The sequence below is a fragment of the Galeopterus variegatus genome, unplaced genomic scaffold (assembly GCF_000696425.1).
Source record: "Galeopterus variegatus unplaced genomic scaffold, G_variegatus-3.0.2 Scaffold4789, whole genome shotgun sequence".
Classification (NCBI taxonomy): Eukaryota; Metazoa; Chordata; class Mammalia; order Dermoptera; family Cynocephalidae; genus Galeopterus; species Galeopterus variegatus.
In genome coordinates, this window is record NW_007730900.1 from 19,715 (window position 1) to 42,272 (window position 22,558).

Consider the following 22,558-nt stretch of genomic DNA (forward strand, 5'->3'; position numbering starts at 1 on the left):
CACTGGCTGAGCGTGGTGCTGACAACACCAAGTCAAGGGTTAAGATCCCCTTACCAGTCATCTTTTTAAAAAAAAAGCATCCAAGAGATCCAATATATACTGCTGTAAGATCTTTATACTACACATAAAGCAGTATAATATTATTTGAAGGTAGACTTTGATCAAGTAAAGATGTATATTATAAACACTAGGGCAACCATAACCGATTTTTTCAAAAAGGGATAAATACATCGATAATGGAGATAAAACGGTATAAAAAAAGATACAACAGAAAACCACAGCCTTAGTGACTTTCATGATACATGAAGCAAAACAAATAGAACAGAAGGAGAAATAGATAAATGACAACTATAGTTGGAGACTTTAATACTCCTCAGTCGGTGATCACAGAAGTATACAGATAATCAGTAAGGTTAGAAAAGAGCTGAATACTATCAACTAACTTGACCGAATGGAATTTATAGAAACCTTCACCCACCAGAGCAGAATACATGCTCTGTTCAAGTGTACATAAAACACTCACCAACATAAACCATATTCTTGGCCACAAAACAAACTTTTAACAAATTTAAAGGAATAGAAATCATATAAATTATGTTCTCAAGACATAACAGAATTAAACTACAATTCAACAACAAAAATAGTCTTATAGTAGAAAAGGGAAAAAATAACATGGTTTGACATAAGATAATGTCAGGGAGGAAAAAGAAACGACCCCAAAGGACTGATTAATTGACTGGATATAGAGTATGAGGGAAACGACCCCAAAGGACTGATTAATTGACTGGATATAGAGTATGAGGGAAAAGCAGGTATAAAAAAAGACTCCCAGGTTTCTGGCTTTAGCAAATGGGTGGGGAGTGGCAATTTTTTTAGTCAGATAGAGAACAGTTTAGAAGGAAAGATCAAGAGTTCAGTTTTGGAGATAATAGGTTTCAGAAGTCTATGACACACCCAAGTAGAGCTATCAAATAAGTAGCTGAATAAATTAGTCTGGAGTTTAGAAGAGCAATACGAACTGGAAATATTAACTGGGGATTGCAGGCCCAGACTTAGGATTGTAAATGTAAGTAAAGAACTTAGAATGATAAACAGTATATAGTGTTATACCAGTTTTTCCTATTACTATCATTATCAATTGATATTAATCATTATCATCACCCAAGTAGTATAAATGTATCCTCACAATAGTAGGTATGACTTACACAGTACACAGGATTATCACCATTTAGAGATAAACCAGACACACCAGAAAAACAAACAAACAGGCTCACCACCTGGAAAATTACAGTGCCAGAAAATGCCAGAATTAAAAGTAAGATTTGGCTATAAATATTTTTTTCACTAAAAAATTTCACATCTGTTACTCCCAAAACAGTAACTGCGTAAATAATGGGAACTGGTAAAGTCTCGCCGATTTAATTCTCATCCTAGACTGAACTAAAAAAATAACAATGACATAACAAAGAATCACTTCTCAAATTTAGTTTTCTCAAATTCAGAATGGTTTACATATTACTAATTCTATTTCAGCCTTCAAAAAACTCCAAGGTAGGCCGGCCCGTGGCTCACTTGGTAGAGTGCGGTGCTGATAACACCAAGGCCACGGGTTCAGATCCCATATAGGAATGGCTGGTTTGCTCACTGGCTGAGCGTGGTGCTGACAACACCAAGCCAAGGGTTGAGATCCCCTTACCGGTCATCTTTTAAAAAAAAAAAAAAAAAAAAAACTCCAAGGTAATGTGTCCTGGATCAAAATATAATTTAAAACACAGAGATAGAAATTTCCAATATTTCCTTTAATAACAAAAAGAATAACAACATTATCTTTGAAGATAGCTAAAATGATAATATTGACCAAGCCCCTTCACACAAAAAATCTTAGGGGCCATTCATTTTTATAATGACTCCATTTTACATCGAGAAGTTGAGCATGATCGTGAAACTGTAAAAACTCTATTTTGCAGTGAATAAAATTCAGACTAAAACTGTAAATTAAAATTGTTCCTCTGTCCATTCAGAACCTTTTCTCATACTTGATAAATACAATTTTGCTTAGCATTATGTTAGTTTTATTTTAGAACTAAGTTTTGAAAATATTAGTGGGGAGGGAAGAAGGAGAAGGAAGGGAGGAGGAGGAAAACACTCTAGGCACTATTCTAAGTCCTTTATATATTATCTGATTAAATATTTACAATAACTTCATGAGGCAGGTATTATTCTCCTCCCTATTTACTATACACGAGGAAACTAAGTTAAGCAACTTGTCCAAGGTCACAAAGCTGATATGTGGTACATTCATGACTCCAAGACAGGCAGTCTAACTCTGTAACAGGCAACCAGACCATAACTGCAACATAAACTACCTCCTCCCCACAAATAAATAAATGGATGAATAAAAGCCTTCTTGCTTCATGATTAAAAAATTCTGTCAAATGTTGATTTCTAAACTATTTTGGGGAGATAGCAAATTGAATTTCTCCCAGCTCTTTCAGAAGTTTTCTGAATAGTATGCAAATTAAATTGAAATAAAACTTCATCTATTTGAGATCTCATTCCTCTGGAGCTCACACATTATAAGAATATCAGATATAATTGAGTATACTTACTGGCAGATTTAGAAAATTATGTATGTTTTTGATCCTTAGTATGATAGATACAGTATGATTTTGAAAAATCCTTTGGTATAAGTTATTATTAAAAAAAAAAAAAAGTAAAATGATTATGAAACTCACGTGCACAGAATAACAAGAGAACAAGGGAATAATTCCTGGTACTGAAGACAGCATTTTAATACTCGATCATCATTGTTCTCATCACTCAATCCATCTGCAAATTTAGCAAAAGCAACTGTAAATAAATACACTAGAAATCTGAGTACCACATGAATAATCTAGGCTATATTTACAAATAAAAAACATCTAAAAATTTTAGGGCAGTGAAACTACTCTGTATGATACTATGATGGTGGATACATGTCATACATTTGTCCAAACCCAAACAATGCACAACACCAAGAGTGAACCCTAAAGTAAACTATAAACTCTGGGTGATAATGATGTGTCAATGTAGGTTCATCAATTGTACAAATGTACCACTCTAGTGGGGGATGTTGGAAATGGGATAGAATATGCATGTGTCAGGGTGGGAGCATATGGGAATCTGTACTTTCTGCTCAATTTTGCTATGAACCTAAATCGCTCTAAAAAATAGTCTATTAAAAATTAAATATATCTAAAAGAAAAAAATATTAAATAAAAAGAGGAAGATAAGACAGCAAAACAATGTCTTGAAAACTCTGGATCTAAAATTCACACAGCATATAGTTGTGGATTTAATAAAGCGGTTAGTTCACTACTAAAATGGAGTAGGATATGCAGAAATGTCATCAATAGGTTAAATGTCAGACTAGAAACCAAACGCTAAGAATTCTCATCTCAACTTGGTCACTGACAGATTACAAATACATTAAATAATTACATCATGCTTAAAATTATCTCAATTTAAGAGGTAAACTAATGGGCAACTGTTCTACCAGCAACTAAACCAGTTTCCTGTGTCTGATTTTTCTTAATCTCTAAAGCAATACATTTAGAGATGTACAAGAGAAGGAAATAGGAGCCCTAGGGAGAGAACATTTCTAACAAATGTTAATCACTTGCTGACAAGGGGCCCTCTGGCATTCACCAAGCCTTAACATCTGTAGTAAAAATTTAGTTTATGTGAAAATAATGCAATGTGGGTTGAATGTCCCCCCAAAATTCACTGAAGCTTCACCCCCACTGTAACAGTACTAAGAGGACGGGAAATCTGTTTATGATATTTGAAAGGGCTGATTAGATTATAAGGACTGAGCCCCTGTGAATGGATCGATCCATTCATGGAATAATGGGCATGGTTCTGATGGCTTTCTAAGGAGGGCAAGTGAGAAAGTCAGCGTTCTCTTGCTCATGTCATTTTCTTGCTATGTGATAAACTGGTCACTATGTGACTCTGCGTAGAGTTCCCACCAAGAAGAAGACCCTCATCAGATGCACCCCCTGGACTATGGACTTCCCAGCCTCCAAAACCATGAGAAATAAATTTCATTTCTTTATAAATTAACTAGTTTCATGTATTCTGTTATAAGCAACGGGGAACAGACTAACACAGTATAGAAATAGGTCAAAGACAATGTTCCTTATACTATCTACCTCAGAACTCCCTAGGGTGCTTATTAACAATGCAGATTGCAGGACCATACCCCAGATCTATTTCTGAATAAGAATCTTTGCAGCCTGGACCCAGACACTGATTTAAGGTCTTGGCAAGTCTCTTACACACTAAAATTTAAGACATAACTAGCCAATGAGCTTCAATTTTGTTCCCAGTTTATAACCCTTCTTCTCTCAACTTTTAGACTATATATATTACTTAGTCCTTTAATCATTCAAATCAGAAACTCATTCATTCATACAATAAATATTTATATAGGAGGGCTGGCCTGTGGCTCACCTGGGAGAGTGTGGTGCTGAGAGCACCAAGGCCACAGGTTCAGATCCCTATATAGGGATGGCCGGCTGGCTCACTTGGGAGAGCATAGTAGTACTGACAACACCAAGTCAAGGGTTAAGACCCGCTTACCGGTCATCTTTAATTAAAATAAAAAAATTTATATAGGACCTAATTTGTGCCAGGTCCCTGTGCTAAGCAGTTAGATATGCAAAGATGATTAAAGTTTTTAGGAGTTCGTAGTCTGGTAGTGAAATCTAGACAGAGCTCAATTATCTCAGGTCATGATCCTGAGGGACATGTGATTCAGTTCCTCAATAAGACAACCAGTGAAGTCAGTCTATTATATCACAGTAGTCAATTTTCATTCTTTTAGCTCAGAGAGTATATACCACCAATAATGCAAAATGGACAACTCAAAATCACTAGTTAACTTTAAACAATTCAGCAGATGAAAGAAGATTTAAAGGTAACAGTGTACTGCTCTAAAGGTATTAAAGTTCAAGATTATCTGTACTATCATTTTTTCTTAAGACACATGAAGCTAAAACTGCAAGAATATTCATGAAATATTTAGTCATTCAACAAATATTTTTGAGCACGTGCTCAGGTACTGTTCAAAAGTGAACAAAGCAAAGACTCTGGAAATAGACCAGTCTGGTTTTGAATCCCTGCTTTAACACTTATTAGATGTATATCCTTAGGCAAAGTGCTTAACCATGAGGATTAAATGAGAATGCATCTAAAGCACTTGACCCAGTACATGGCAATAATAAGTGCTTAAAAAGTAATATACATTTATTACTTAAGACTCAGCTTAAATGGCACCTTCACAGCAATGACCTCTACTCACATATAATGCAAAAATAAATTCTATACAAATTATAGTTAACAAGATTTTTAATACCTAATAGAATTTAACCTCCTCAACAGCATGGTTTATCTTTCTCATTCACTGCTGCAGCCCTAACAATTAGAATCGTGTCTGGTACAAATACTTGGCAAATAAATGAATCAACAAAAATATAAAAATATGGATCAAATGACTGGCTTGAGGAAAGGGGTGACAGATAACTTTTATTTTTCCCCTTAATTATTTTTACCTTATTACAAAAGTATATTTAATTTTATAATTAAAAGTTCAGAAAATATAAAGAAAATCAAAATAATTCATAAGCCCATCAGTTAAATATCACCACTATTCATCATTTATAAGTATATATGCATAATTAAACAAATTTGGGAATTTATACCTTATTTTTTTTTAAAGCTTACTCTTATTTTTATTGAAAAAACATTAATGATAGGTAATTTTAAAAATATAGTATTCTCTCATATGGCTATAGCAATGTTATGTAACTTTTCCAATTGTTATGCAGGTTATTTCCAATATTTTTGCTGTATAAGTAATGCTAGGATGAATGTTATTTATATAAATCACTGTGAGCATATCTCTTTTTTTTTTGGCAGCTAGCCAGTAAGGGGATCTGAACCCTTGACCTTGGTGTTATCAGTACCACACCCTGTCAAAGTGAGCTAACCAGCTAGCTCTCATTATTTTTTTAGGATATATTTCTAGAAAGAGAATTATATTTTTAGGCTTCTTAATGTACACTGCTAAATTGTTCTCCTAAAAAGTTTCCAATTCATCATTCCAAAACAGTACAGTACTGCTCAGTTGTTGGGAAAGAGTAACTTTCCTTTTTTTTTCCTTTTTTTTTTTTTTTTTTTGTGACCGGTAAGGGGATTGCAACCCTTGGCTTGGTGTCGCCCGCACCGCGCTCAGCCAGTGAGCGCACCGGCCATCCCTATATAGGATCCAAACCCGCAGCGGGAGCACTGCTGCGCTCCCAAGCGCTGCACTCTCCCGAGTGTGCCACGGGGCCAGCCCAGAAAGAGTAACTTTCTAAGCTGAGATGTGATAAAAAGAAATCATACCAAAAAAAGTGACAGATTTGTTTTTCTCATCAAACTGTATAAGCTTTCCATATAATTAGGACACATAAGAATTATTGCCTATTCTGGACCATAAGCTATTAAGCAATATTCACAACCATTTTATGACATGGAAGTTATTTCTCCCCATTTCATTTATTCACCTTTAACTTTCCCCAGGTCAGGTTATAAACCCATGCCAATAAGATTTCAAATCCTATGCTCCTCTTATAATAAATAAATAAATACTAAAGAAATGTAATTTTGAAAATAGTTAAGGACAAGGCTAAAGTTATAGTCAACTAAGGCTATTTAACACAGTCTCTTTCACTCAAAAGGTATATGCATTGTATCTGGAATATAGTAGGAGCTAATAAATATTTGTTAAAACGTTGAATGAAAGAATAGTAGAGGCCCTTTTTCTTCAAAAGTTTAAGACTAAACAGCTGTACCAAAAGCCTTTTCATAGTTAATACTATGATTAGATTTACCTTAAGATGAGTTCTTATAAATCTTATGATGAATATCGGTGCAGTGGACAGTATAAATCCATGATATTTAAAATAATATAAATCTACATATATAAATAATTCTGAGTTGGGAAGAAACACTTTTCAAGAATGAAATAAATTTTCTAAACATATGTATAAACTCCACAGACAACAGTGTTCCTTTATACATAGATCTTTTTCCAGCAAGTATAAAAAGCATAAAGAACATACATATGTTCTACAACTAAAGTAATTTTTAAAATGACATAAAAGAAAGTAACATGGAAAAAAATAAAATCAGGGGAAAATCTATAGACCTTCATTGTAAAAATACTTCACTATTACAGATTCTGACAAACCACAGGAAAACTACGTCTTTACAGTAAGTACAGTAACTCTATACAGTGATAGAATAGAAACCTAGTAATCACTTACTGGTCTCATAACTCAACAATGTTATTTTTAAAGAAAGAATCCAGGGTTCTGTAATATAGATAAGTATGCATACAGAACTATACAGTCATTATTTGTGAAATACAGACAAAACCTAAGAAAGTTTAGGAGAAGCAGAAAAATAAAAATCAAAGCCACAACCATCACAAATGCCCTTTCCATTTCACATTCCAATGGCTACAAACATTTTTAAAGTTTTGCACCACTTCCCTCCAATAATGAGTCAGCACCCAAACAACTCTTAACCAGGAAGCACACTAACAGAACAATACTTACAAAGTTTTTGAGAGGCGAGTTGTATTGACTGACCCCATAGCTTTCTATCTTCGTCTTTGAGACTGTCGTTGATAAAATGAACTGCAGGTATAGCTTTGTGCTGGGCACATTTTAGTAGTTTTCCTGCTTTCATATGATCTAGCTCTTGTACAACAACCCAGGGAACTATTAATACAAGTCTGTAAAAGCCTAAAAAATAAGAATAAATCTTAGAATTCAACATTTATTGGGCCGGCCCGGTGGCGCACTGGAGAGTGCGCCGCTTGGGAGTGCGGCGGCGCTCCCGCCGAGGGTTCGGATCCCATGTGGAGACCGGTTCCCGCTCACTGGCTGAGCATGGTGCGGGTGCAACACCGAGGGTTGCGATCCCGTTGCCGGTCAGTAAAAAAGACAAAAAGGAAAAAAAAAAAGTTTTCCTGCTTTCATATGATCTAGCTCTTGTACAACAACCCAGGGAACTATTAATACAAGTCTGTAAAAGCCTAAAAAATAAGAATAAATCTTAGAATTCAACATTTATTGGGCCGGCCCGGTGGCGCACTGGAGAGTGCGCCGCTTGGGAGTGCGGCGGTGCTCCCGCCGAGGGTTCGGATCCCATGTGGAGACCAGTTCCCGCTCACTGGCTGAGCGCGGTGTGGGCACAACACCGATGGTTGCGATCCCATTACCGGTCAGTAAAAAAGACAAAAGAAAAGGAAAAAAAAAAAAAAAAAAACATTTATTGAGCTACTAAATCAAGTTGCTGTAGAAGTAAAAGTTTTAAAGCACACAGTCCCTACCTTTAAGAAATTCAGGACAGAAAGACAATACATAAAAAAAATGGAAATTAAAAAGAGGATATAAGTGTCAAAAGAATGTTGAAAAATAAATACCATTGGATATCAATAAAGAATGAGTTTAGATTGCTAAGTTAACTTGTAAAGGCTCTTTTTTAAAAAAAATTAAGCTGATTACGCTTAATATATATATACTTAATGCCATATCCAAACGGCAATATGTCTGTGAGGGAAAAAACTACATCACTGTTAATATAAAATATCGACTGAAGAAAGAAAATCAAATCTGTAATGTTTTGCAAATACCTGGTATTTCTTTTGTCTTCAAATTTCTAACAAATTTGAGATGACTCATCAGTATATTTGTGTCAATAACAATTAGAAGCTTTTTCTCTGAGGCAGTATTTGCTAGAGAAAAAGAGCAAAGATAGGATTTCATGACACAAGACTTATACAATGACTAAAATTTTAATATCATAGAAGCATAGAAAATTCAATTAAATTTAAAACCCCTCTGTGTCTTGTAAACTTAACTGTATCAGTAAATCGCACAGCTGGCTAGACTCACACTGATATCTGTCTGGTCCCTGTCTTTGTTACCAAGTAAACTGCTTCCCAAACAATCAATTAAGGGTCTCCTGGACAGGAATTACAACCTTGTTTGGGGCAGGGGACAGAGGGGAACTTGTCTAGGTCCAGGTGGGCACAGAAGGTAAGGTCTGGTAAAGCAGACACAGGAAGGCTTGGATCCAAGACTGTGGAGAACCAGCCCAGGAGAGTATTTTTGACAGCATTTTTAAGAGAAAGAAGTCCTTTAGACAATGAAAACAAAACTGCTTTTACTCCAATGCTTAAGAGAAAGAATATTAATCAAGGTTTAATTATCTACCAGCAGAAATATTATAAACTGCTTATACGTGAATTTTAAATCATAAGCTAACTTGCCAAAGCAGTAACCATGTTTCTAAGTCCTACCCTACATAACTGGTAGTTGTGCACTTAAGAATTATAAGCTAATTTTAATATACCCTCAGTGAAATACTTGAAAAGATAAGTACGTGTAAAAGAAAAAGAACATACGATAATATCAGCACTGTTATTTCCTAGGGCCATTGTGAGGATTCAGATGAGTAAATGTACAGAAAAACACTTAGTAAATCGAAAAATTCAATGTAACTACAAGGTAGCATTATTATTTTTATATAAATAGAATTCAAAATACTATACTAATCGATTCTGGATAATCACTATCATTTCCTCCCAGTAGTAAAAAGGATAAAAATTTTACTGTATGAACAATAAGTCCAGGAATATAAAACCTTCAAGCAATCTGCATTATTTCTGATCAGTGCTTTACATAGCCAAAATTGTTAAAAGTTATGATTAAGAGCAAGAATAGGGTTCAGATCCCCATACTGGCCAACCACCCAAAAAAAAAAAAAAAAAAAAGAGCAAGAATAAAAGACAACTCATAACTTTGATAAATGCCTTTTGGCAAAAGGAATAAGAGAAAATACATCTGTCTAATAATGTAAGTTATATAAAACAAATGATTAGACCTGATTCCCATAGCTAAAAGAAATATACTCTATCATTTCAAATAAACATATTTTAACGTTGTTCATCTAAACATCATAAAAACTGAACATTGGCACATTAGTTCTTGGGAAAGCATAGGAGATCATAAACATTAATATACAGGGTATACCAGCAGAAGAATGTACATCATCTTCCACCAAATCAATTTCCATACTCATTAACTCTCCAGAAGATGGAACCACAGGTAAATCCATACTTTTTCCCACACGTGCAGCATGAAGCTCTTCTACTATCTGCATCTACATTGTAAAAGACCCCAGTGAGATATTTTGAGTACTTACTCTGCAGATTAGTAAGAGAAAAAAGTGATTCATTCTTAATTAACTCACTTAATATGAGATGGCTTATGGAAAGAAAAAATTTTATAAAAATATGGAGGAAACATGGTAAAAGGATACAGATTTACAAACATACGCATAGTTTTTAAAACAGTTCTCATTACTTTTGTAACCTTAGGCAAGCAAGCTACTTAATTACATTGGGTATCAGTTTGTTCATCTACAAAACAGGAATATTAAATATCTATTTCCTTTTAGAATTTTTATGAGGATTAAATGAAATAAAGCTCCTTACACAGAACATAGTACATGGACATCAAAACAAGTTCATTCTCATTACCATTCTCATTTCAAAGTACTTTAGGAGCCAAATCTTTTATCTTGATGATGAGCGGTCTTGAGATCAAGATTGTCTATGAACCATAAAAACTTAAATCTAGATCTTAAGACATCTTCCACCAGGGAAGTACTTCCCTGATGTATTTTGATGGAAAGAAATGAAAATATAATCTAGCTTTAGAGTAGAGGTGAGAAATCTATCAAGAGGCACTGACCCACAAGACAGAAAAATACAACTGATTGTCACAAACAAAAAGCAATCAATATAATTCAAAAGTCTTCTTTAAATAGAAGAATACAAGTGTTCCATGAGTCTAATTTTAATTTAGGACCAGGGAACATAAAATTCTATGTGGGTCAATGAGGAGATTCTTGCTAGGAAACAAGGCAACAGGTAAAAAGATAAGTATTCATGTACTCTCATTTTCACTGAATAACATTTTTACCTTATTGCTGATTAGAAAAACAAGGTAAAAACAAGTTACTGTGCTACTGCATTTTGGCAGCCCTAGGCATAAACATGTCAAAGCATAATAACATTAAATCAAAATTCAAATACCTTGTGGGTATTCAAATAGCTACAGGCTATTTGTTCAAAACAGATTAGCTTACTAGAAACAAAAGTAGAAAGGTGATCAAGTAAATGTAAATACTTTTCCAAACAGTTTTTGATGACTTCATTAAAAACTTACATTTAGATTTAAGTAGAGACATCAGTGTTATTTTCATACTATCAAGGTGTTTTGGTTTTTGGTGGGGGCAGCTGGTTGGTACAGGGATCCAAACCCCTGACCTTGGTGTCACAAGGCTGTGTTCTAAGTAACTGAGCTTAACTAACTGAGCTAACCGGCCAGGCCTTCATATTATCGAGGTTTTTATACTCATTATTTTTATTAAAAATAGGAACAAATATTAGAAGTAAATAAGTATATCAGTAACCTCTTGATCTGTATCTTGAATATCTTCAGGTGACACCGAAGAACATGGTGCTTCAAAACTCTGAAATGAAAGCAATTTTATTAGTTAGGAATGAAACATACACCTAGAGTAGGATTTTAACCTTGGCACTACAGTATTAACATTTGGAGTCAGATAATTCTTTGTTTGGGGGACTGTCCTGTGCATTGCAGGATGTTTAACAGCATCTTTGGCCTCTACCCTCCAGATGTCAGTAGCACTACTCACCCATCCCCAATCCTGACAATCAAAAATGTCTCCAGACATTGCCAAATGTCCTCTGAGGGACAAAATTGCCCCTAGATGAGAAACTGTTTCTGGATTAGAAAAACCCCATTCTAGAAAGTCATGAAATATTGTAGTAATTCTTTAGGGCTTACTCATTCATACATTCCTAATACTCATATTCTAAGAACAAAACTACATGCTCCCCTAAGAAAGAGAAAGAACCATGGCAAAGGTAAACAAACTAGCCTTCAGTGGTAGAAAACTTTCATCTAGGAGTAACTGAGCCATTTCTAAAAGTGCCATGACAAAATAACAAAAGGAACTTGAGGATTATAATACTGCTGAGGGGGAAAGCCTGAAAAAATGCATATATTGTATGTGGTTAGAAGACCAGAGAGGGTTTGTATTTTATTTTTTTATCTCCTAACAGGTTAATAATCTCTCTATAAATTCCACCTTTCCACTGGCACTTTTGCTGAGTGGATGAGACCTGACTTTTCACATACAAGTGACAAGAAGCTCAGTAAAAGAACTACTGAACCAAATCATCCTCGAAGATAACTCCAAATGCACATGTATTTTACATGATGCTATTTGATATAAAAGACAGACCCTCTTTAAACAAGTACATCATATGCAGAAATGGAATTACTGGGAATTCAGCTTCCACCCTAAATTTCCACCATCAAACTTCTCATGATGTAATGCCAAACATATCACACACACAGGCCCATTATAGCTTTATTACTCCATGACCCTGAGATATAATCCCTTCTCCATCTGATTTTAAACTTTACTAGACATTTACAGTTCTCTTAAACTACGAAGTGCTAAGCAAGCTAGAGATTATGATCAGAACTTCCTACAGCTCTGACATTCTAAGCCTCTTTATTCTCTTCCTTAGGTCACCACTATCCTTTGTTCTCTTTGACCACATGCCACTTCCAGTGACTTTAATGAATTTTTCTATCACTCACTCAACAATCCTGAAAAGTTCGTAAATTGTCCCTAAAAACTTCATCCCTATTACAAATGGAAGTCTTAGTGGGCACTGAATAGTTTGCTTTTCCCTACCATGCTTTATTAAATACATGGATTGGGATAAAGCCTTCCCTGGGGATGACGAAAGGGACTGTCAACAATGAGGATAATAATGGATTTATCTACCAAAGTGACTCTAAACAAAAAACACAAGTATATTGCTTTCCTGATTACATTTCAGTGGCTCTTTTCCATCTACAGGATACAAGATAAAATAACAGTCTTCCCCATGAAACGCAAAATCATCTATCGTCTGGACCCTGGCTTCCTTTCCAATTTACTTTACACATCTGGACTCTAGTCATACTGAACAACCTAACGGTCCATGTACCTTCCTGCCATGCAATTTCACAACTCTGTGCCATAACACAGACTGGCCCTCTATCCTGGCTGCACAGCATTTCTATTCCTCGCTATACATGTACTTCAAGACAAAGCTTAAGAATTTACACTTTAGTGAGTCCTTCCTTAACTCATCCAGAGATTTACACTAACACCATGACCAATTCACAGGGCTCTGATATTTATTTCACTGTATTACAATTATATTCATTTACTGATCTGCCTCCCCGGGAACCTCTTGAGGGTGATGATCACCTTATTCATCTCTAAATCTCTAGCATCGATGCAAGTGCTTAATATGTAATAGTCGTCTTTAATTAATACTTGATAAACTAATGAATTCCTACCTCACAGACTTGTAAAAATTAAATAGGATGCTGTTTTTTAAAATGGCCTATAAACCATAAATCTCTAGAACATTAATTTGCAATGTTAGGGAGTGCAATCTGGGAGGAGTCTATATCAAAGGACTACAAAACCTAAAAAACAAGTTATTTTCTCTTTAGAAAAGCATAACAGGATTACTAAATAACAGGATTACTATATCCATAAAACACAATTATTTCCTTGTAAACTATTTTAGGAAAATAATTATCTACTGAGGAATTAGTGAATAAAGCAAAGCAACAAACATGGTATTAAGATGATTATCTATCGTCAATAACATACTGAAGATAATATACTCAAGGTAAAGACAATACTTACTTGATGTTCCAGCGCCTAAACGAATTTAAGTCAAATAATGCTGCTATCAAAAGAATAGTTTATAAAGAGTTTAATTCCAATAACTGGGAAGTAGTCATACAAAAATTGCTTGCCCTACAACCTAATTAATATTCATGCTATGTACCACTTTTGGTTTATGTAGTAATTCTATACAGAGACCAAAAGAAACTATAAGAGGCACTTCAGAGATTTCTCTTACTGTTCCTTAGATATACAACACGAGGTGAACACCAAGCAGTGATACAATGATGGTCACTGAATGTACTGGCAACTTGAAGCTCCTTCTTTTCATTCAACTCTAGAGAACTGGTTATAACACAGGAAGAAAAACTGGAGGTTTTTTCCTTTAAGAAAGCAGTAAAAAGAGCAAACTCAATTATTTCCCTCTTCGGGCCCCTTCAAGTTCACCTGACCTACAAATACTCCCTCTCAAGCTCTTGTAGGCTCCTTAGTTATAATCTCTCCATTTTTTACAAGAAATATCTCACACTGCAATCTATGGTCTTAATTCCTAAAAGCAGGTAGTTTTAACCACCCCTGTTCATATGCAGTCTCTAAATTTCAGAATTTCTGAAGTTTCAAAGTTCTTAAGTTCCAAAGTCTAAAAGTTCTCAAGTTCCAAAGTCTAAAAGTTCTCTTGAAGGTAAACAATTTGCCATAGAAACAAAGCTAGAGATATTAGGTTCTCAAAGTAGTCCACGAATGCCAATCTATTACATAATTTAGAAGCAAAATAGTTGTGCCAAGCTTTCCAGCCTGGATCTCTGCTCACACAGTTCCCTCTGCCTGGAACATCTCTGCTTCTCCCATCTCACTTGACTTCACATTCACCTGAGTAACTCCTGCTTATTCTTAAATTCTCAATTTAAATGATACCCCCTCCAGTAAATCTTTCTTAACTAATCCCTCCATGGTGTACCATGCCTATGTTAAACCCATGCTGTGTATTCCCATACTTAGTATTAAGTACTTCTAGTTAAGGAAATTGCTTGTGTCTCTCCTCACATGAATACATCTCTGAAAACAGAGAATGCATGTCCCTCACAGGCTATTTTAACACAGTGCGTGGCACATTAACTTGTTAAAAGAATAAAGCCTTCAGTGTATTAACCCCTGAGTGTTCTCCAGAATCTGGAGTTGGAGAAGAACCTGAGAGTGTTGTAGTGCTTCTTTCAATGGACTACCTGTAACTGCTTCTTTCCACATTCTCTTCCCCCCTGAGTGTTCTCCAGAATCTGGAGTTGGAGAAGAACCTGAGAGAGAGTGTTGTAGTGCTTCTTTCAATGGACTACCTGTAACTGCTTCTTTCCACATTCTCTTCTATTATGAATCCTTGATATCTACCAGAATATCTTTCTAAGGAAATGGAATTAAAAAAAGAAAAATAAAGAAACCAACACATATCTTCATGACTAAATTTGAATCAGTCCTCTATGGTTATTATCAGTAACAGAAACAACTAAAACTTGACTATATTAAAGCTCTTTGCTGAAACCTATGTTCCTCATTTTGTACTGCCTTACCTGGGTTAGGTTTTTACTAGAACTTGAACCATTACTTTCTTGATGCTCATAATCATATTTCACTTTCCACTCATGAACAGTCTGTTTACATGCAGAATCTGAAAATAAATGTTCAGTTTTATGCCTCGTCAAATTTAATGAAAACTGGGAGCTTTCCAGGCATTCTTTTCCCTTCTGCTTAGTCTTTGACTTGTTAGAATCTAAACTGAAGACATTTTCATCTCCAACCTTCTGGAGGGTATCATTGGATTTTACTGGGATTTTGAAATTGATCTTCCTTCTTCTAGATTCAAAGCGTTTCTGAATTATCTTGTTGGGATTATAATCTTGTGAAAATTGATTTCCCTTGCAGTTCTCTGAGATGCATTTTTCAGAACGGTTTCTAAATTTATTTTTCTTTTCTTTCTTGAGTTCTTTCACCTTCTCCCACTGAGCAAGTAACTGAGGCCATTTCTTTTCACTTGCCTGGCCTTCAGCTTCAGGTTTCACATCTTTGGCAGTCTTAGGATTGCTAAGGTTTTTAATTACATGGTCATGCTTACTCCTAACATTTGCCAATTTAATATCGTTAAGTTTAAAATCTACACATTTACTCCTATCTTTTTTAGTTCCATTTGAGGAAGTACTCTGTGAAATAATGTGATTATCCTTTGAATATGTTGCTTCTTGGAGTTTAATAGATCCTTGGAATGAAGAGCTGCTTTTGGGTCTCTTTCTGGGAGTGTCAATTTCTGTATTCAATCTGTAAAGAAACACAGAAACCTACATTATACTACAATTATACATTTTAAAAGTCCTTGTAGTTCTCTGGGCATTTTCATATTCCTATTTTATTTGCTTTTCACAATAGCCCTGTGCTACATATTCATAGCAATCTATACATCATGTTTATGGTCATAATTAACAAAAACTCAACACTGTAATACCTTTTAAAGACCAACAAAATTAAATCTTAAAATTACCCCTTGTCAAGTAGTTTTGCCAAATGCTATATAATGTAGTTTTATATTTGCAACCGAAAACATTAAACTTCTGGAATCTTTTTAGATAAAAGACACATAGCAAATATTTATTTTTCGTGAATGACTTAGTGTTAAAATCAACCCAGCTGAAGCTGAGCATCACCATCCTAGATTGAACTCTTGGAATGCAAAAATAAATGTGAAATTTTGTCAAATTAATTATTATAATTAGACTATTTTAAAATTTAGTAACCAACATTTAAAAATACAACATACTGGGGCCGGCCTGGTGGCGCACTGGATAGTGCGCCGCTTGGGAAGCGCGGCGGCGCTCCCGCCCGAGGGTTCGGATCCCACATACAGACCGGTTCCCGCTCACTGGCTGAGCGAGGCGCGGGAGCAACACCAAGGGTTGCGATCCCGTTGCCAGTCCCGGTCCGGTATGGGGGCGACACTGAGGGTTGCGATCCGTTGCCGGACACGGAAAAAAAAAAAAAGACAAAAAAATAAAAAATAAATAAAATAAAATAAAATAAAAATACAACATACTGCAGGAACAATAGGTTTTCAACATTATTGGTTGAAAAATATGACATACTGCAGGAACAATAGTTTTTCAACATTAATCAGTTGATAAGATTGCTCTGTTGGTCATCCTAAAGCATATTAGGATACTAAATTACACACACACTTTCAACTTAGGTCAATTGAAGAAAAAGGTATTATTTTGGCTAATTCTGCTAATAACAGGTACAGAGGATGACAATATTACCATCTCTCTCATAGTAACCGAGGTAAAAACTTATCTTCTTTTCAACTACTGGACTTAAAGAGTTCATCAATGATGGGGCCGGCCTGTGGCTCACTCGGGAGAATGTGTGCTGATAACACCAAGGCCAGCGGTTCAGATCCCATATAGGGATGGCCGGTTAGCTCACTGGTGAGCGTGGTGCTGACAACACCAAGTCAAGGGTTAGGATCCCCTTACCAGTCATCTTTTTTTTTTTTTTAAAAAAAAGAGAGAGTTCATCAATGATGACAACACTTAAGAAATCCCACAAACCAAAACTGTGCATCCATTGCTTGAAGAAATACTTTCCGAATACTGAAAGCTTCCTAAATATTGAAAGCAGATTACAATTGTTGCCCTTGCTTATATTTTTATTGCTTATTGCTTTCATATACTTAAACCATGGAACAGGAATTATGGTAATGGTGCAATGTATCTGGCTTCCCACACGACAAAATTCTGAGTTTCTATCTGCAGCTTGGCTTTCACTGTTTGCACACCACTTTCAGAACCTTCCCTGGAGATGAATTAATAGGGAGATTTTTACAGAAGATGCTATTTACCTTATAAGAATGACTTAAAACCTTAAGGAAAATAAGTGTCTACTTCTCCAACAAGTAAATGACAACAGTAAATGAACCACCTCTTGTAAACATCCAATGGTTATTAGAAATCTGCACTGTTGTCATCAATGTCTACAAAGTATAGTAATACAGCTTTCTTCTATTCAAGCAAACTTTTTTATTTTTTTTGGTGGCTAGCCAGTACAGGGATTGAACCCCGGACCCTGGTGTTATCAACACCATGCTCTAACCAACTGAGCTAACTGGCCAGCCCAAATTTTTAAATATATAACAGCTCCTATACCATATTGTTTGAATATCTTGTATAAATACATGACAAAGCAGTTCTAAAATATTTTATATGCCATATAGTTTGTCTTTAGAGAAGATTTTCACTGAAAGTTACCTCTGGAGTGCTTGCCTGCATTTGAAAGTAAACATTCAGATAACAACAATAAATCGAGATGACATGCCTTGTTCATACTACTGATGTTGTTACACTGATGAGATACGATGGTAACCCACACAAAGACATGGTGACTGATCACATATGGGTTTCAGGCATGCCAAAACGTTACTGAAGCAAGCACTCAACTACTCAGCATTCTGAAGGCTGAAGTCAAACAGCAGATTTTTAATAAATACTGAGTCCGTGCTGAACTTCAGTGCATCCTTAGAATAATTTAAATCCTAGTCTCAAAAGAATTCAATAACATTATTTCTTCTTCCTCCCAAAGACTATATGGACATGTATAAGGGGAATAGTAAGGGGGTAGTATATTGATCAGAAGTCTACTTACATTTTGGGCCAAGCCCGTGGCGCACTCGGGAGAGTGCAGCGCTGGGAGCGCGCGGGTTCAGATCCTATATAGGGATGACCGGTGCACTCACAGAGCTCACTGGCTGAGCGTGGTGCAGCCAGTCTCAAAAAGGACAAAAAAAAAAAAAGAAGTCTACTTACATTTTATCCTCTTATATACGGATATAAAATCAGGAGCTAAAAAATGTGCTCTTAAGCAAAAGGTAATTAGTGAAAAGTCAAGTAGTGTTTTAGAACTTAAAATTTTTTAAAAAGAGGATATCAGTGCAAAACACATCAAACATCTAGTTTGAAAATTTTAGCAGGTAATAGTCAATATAACATGAAATCTGTGATAGAATATACTTCAACAGATGATACCAAAGCAAAGTACCCAAAAAAACAGAAGATGATTCAGAAGGAAAACTGACACAACAGTCAGAGGCAAGTTGGATTTTTTTTATTTTTTGTTTTTAGCATTAACTAAGATTGTTTGGGAAGCTGAACTTTCATTTATATATTATTTTTCCATAACTCCCTATCTTCAGAGAAACCTTGATCTTACCAACTTACAATTATACTTTTTTATACTTATTAGTCCCCATTAGTGGCAAGAAATTCCTTTACCACACAATTCTCTGAAATTTTTATCCAAAGAATGCATAAACTAAAGAAAAATAATTTCCATTACTCTTTTTATCGTTCCCCAAGTTCTCTAGCTGTAACCACATTCTGGTTAATTAACATGGTTTTAGAGTCATACTCATATTTTTGTTGCTTTTAATCCTGCTATTTACTAGATCTCCTTACAGTCACTTAAGCTCTCTGAGCCATCGTATCAATGCAATAAGTTACGTATTCTTTTCACAGGTAATATGTAAAGATGATTCATCCAAAATTTCTAAATTAGCCTCATAACTTCTTCTACTAGCTTGTGAAATGAAGTTATATATCTTATAATCCAGTGACAAAATCAAATCACTTAAGATAAATATCTACATTTTATTTGAGTATCATTTCCACAACAGTTTTGAGTTTTTTATTTCACTTAACTTTTTCTTAGATGTACAGTAATATTAAGAAAATTCAATAATCATAATCTGTGACACAGCTAGAGATATTTGCATGCAAAGCAATACTAATCAAAGTAAATATAAGATTTTCCAAATCTGAATATTTAGTCTCACAATTCTAAGCCAGAAAAGTAAGAAGATATCAAAAAGGGGGGGGGGGGGGGGACTTACCTTTTCAGCTCTTGTCTTCTTTTTGTATTACAATATGGAATGTCTGTATGATCTGATTTCTGAAATTAAAAAATGCCTATCATTTAGGAAATATAAATTGTGCACTGGTACTGTAGTTATAAGGAAAGGAGATTGGGAAACAATATTTTTTTCCCATAGCTATATATGAGTGAATAGGCTGACATCATAATTTACTTAATCCTTCCAATAATCTTGTGAGACAGATATCATCATCCCCATTTTACAGATAAAGCAGCCACGGCTCAAACAGAACTAGGTATGTTCCTTAATGTCACAGAGCAAGTCAACAGCATACCAGGACTTGAAATCAGATCTGTTTCTACCATCTTGTCTATGTACTTTAGGCATACAGGGCCAGGCATGAGAAAGATAAGAGAGACATAAGATATACGCTCTGTCCGACATAATTTAGCGTAAAATAAAAGGATAAAGACAAGAGAAGTAGAAGGATATGTACAAATAACCTAATGTAAGGATATAACTAAGTGTCAAAGCAGAAGAACAGCCCAGAAGGGCTAAAAGAGTACAAAGGTGCCTAGGGGAAAAAAGTGGATAAAATATATAAAACGGAAAGATGGGTAAAAGAAGTGGCCATTTGAGGTGCGGAGGCAGGGGAAGAAAATTGGATGGTCAAGGTGTGACCAAATTTGAGAGGACTCAATGACAAACTAAAATAGTAAGATTTTTAATCAGAGGTAAAATGTAATGAAATCAGTGTTTTAAGAAGGTTAATATAGCAACAGTAAATTGACACAGCAGTTTAATTATATGAAAACAAACAAGTAAATTCTTAAAAACACAATTCTGTATCCCTGGAAATTTTGCTACTTTCTCTTATACCCACTACAACTATGTAGCTATCTTGGATATACACTTAATAGTAACATCAACTGAATGTGGCAAGTACTTTACCAACCACCCATGGACTAGCTTAATGTATTTAATTTGCTATCACTGTTTCTAATTATTTGTGTGAGAGTGGAAAAACTCTGGACTTGGCTCTGTTGTTATATACAATTTTGCCTCCTTGGACAAGTCTTTTTCTGGATCTCAATTTATGAATCAGAAAATACAAACAATATATCTGCCTTGGCTACCTCAAAAAAAAATTGTAAAGACAAATACAAGCATATATGAGAAGACTTAAAAATTGTCTAAATTTATATTTGTTTTGTCTAACCCCACATGGTAGGGTCTATCAGCACAAGAAATAAAGAACTTGATAAATGCTTCTGGTGAACAGAAAGAAGAAAAAAACAAACATTGGTTTTCTTTCTATTGGCTATCAAAAAGTAAGTAGAATAGAAAGAAAAAATTATGAAAAAGCAATGAGGGAAAATTTATATCATGAACCCCTAACTGTACATAAAAACTTTAAATAATTCTTAGATAGTTATGGTATCTAAAAACTTACCAGTTTTCTCTTCTCTGATGAAACCGATCTAAAAGAGTGAGCTGAGCTAGTTAAACTTGCTGAGGTGTTTTTCTCTTCCTTGTCCTAAGAATGCCATTTGGGGGGGAAAAAAAAAAAAACAAGAAAAACATAAAATAAGGCACAGTAAAAAACAGCATTATTTCATCATTGTTATTATAAATCAACATTCCCATTCCATAATGAAATTCAGAGGGGAACAACATCTTGAAATTCAGAGGGGAACAACATCTAAAGACACACAAACTTTGGTAACAACTAGAAATAAGAAATCCTAGGTGCTCATGAATTTTAGATGAGATGGGATACAGGTGTTATAGCAGCTCAGGCAAGAGCGTTGTGAGGCGGCACTGCCATTGCAGGTCTCAGTCTTCTACAAAACAAAACCATATATCCAGTTATTTTTCAATGGATCTTGAATTCAACAGACCTCAGACAAACTTACTTCGAGTACCTACCACATACCAAAGACATTCTAGACATGGAGAGAGATTAATGAAGAAACAATAAAAGTCTCTGCCTTCATGGGGGTTAAAATCCAGTGCAGGAATTTACAAATAAACAATAATATATTTAGTGTGTCAGATGATGCTATGGAAAAAAAAATAAAGCAGAGAAAAGGGGCAGGCCGAGAGCTCAAATGGTGGGGGGTTACAATTTTAAAAAGAGTAGTCAGCAAAGACCCCACTGATAAGTTGACATATGAATGGAGGCCTAAACTAAGTGAAGAAACAAACCATGTGAATATCAAGTGAAAGAATCTTCAGTTCAAAGGTAATAGCAGCAAGGGCAAAGCCCCAGGGCCAGGAAAGTGCCTGGCTTGTTGGAACAAGCTCACAGAGGCCATGTAGTGGAAGAGCAAAGGGGAGAGTAGGTGGCTTTGTCAACCCCAGCAAGGATGTTACTTTTCACTGGATGAAGCGGAGAAGCACTAGAAAATACTGAGCAGAAGAATGACATGATCTGATCTATATTTTAATAAAATCACACTGGCTATGTTGAGAACAGACCACGAAGAGGCAAAAGCAGAAGCAGGAAGGTCAATCTAGAAATTATTGAAATAATCTAGGAAAACAAGATGATTGCTTGGATCATGGGGTGAGCAGTAGAAGTAGTTAGACTATGAATATATTATAAAGAGAAAACTGATAGAATGTGCTGATATACTGGATGCAGGTAGAGGATGACCACAAGGGCTCTGGCCTAAGCAACTGAAAGAATGGAAGTGCAATTTACAAAATTGAGGAAACTGAGCCTGGACACTTGAAAGATTACAGTTTAAGAGTATGAGG

General features: G+C 35.2%; 1 protein-coding gene across 1 annotated transcript in view; it reads right to left on the reverse strand.

The window, feature by feature from the left end:
* The window catches only part of SWT1 (SWT1 RNA endoribonuclease homolog (S. cerevisiae)), a gene marked incomplete at its 3' end in the record, with an annotated part of 43,797 nt that overhangs the window by 16,636 nt on the left and 4,603 nt on the right, over nt 1-22,558 (reverse strand). Inside the window, exons 3-10 of the mRNA XM_008588365.1 lie at nt 21,249-21,332; nt 19,814-19,872; nt 15,456-16,197; nt 11,578-11,637; nt 10,131-10,260; nt 8,729-8,830; nt 7,647-7,835; nt 2,736-2,829 (exon numbers count right to left, since the gene is read on the reverse strand). Coding sequence (XP_008586587.1) covers nt 2,736-2,829; nt 7,647-7,835; nt 8,729-8,830; nt 10,131-10,260; nt 11,578-11,637; nt 15,456-16,197; nt 19,814-19,872; nt 21,249-21,332 — 1,460 coding nt within the window. The remainder of the gene's footprint in view (nt 1-2,735; nt 2,830-7,646; nt 7,836-8,728; nt 8,831-10,130; nt 10,261-11,577; nt 11,638-15,455; nt 16,198-19,813; nt 19,873-21,248; nt 21,333-22,558) is intronic.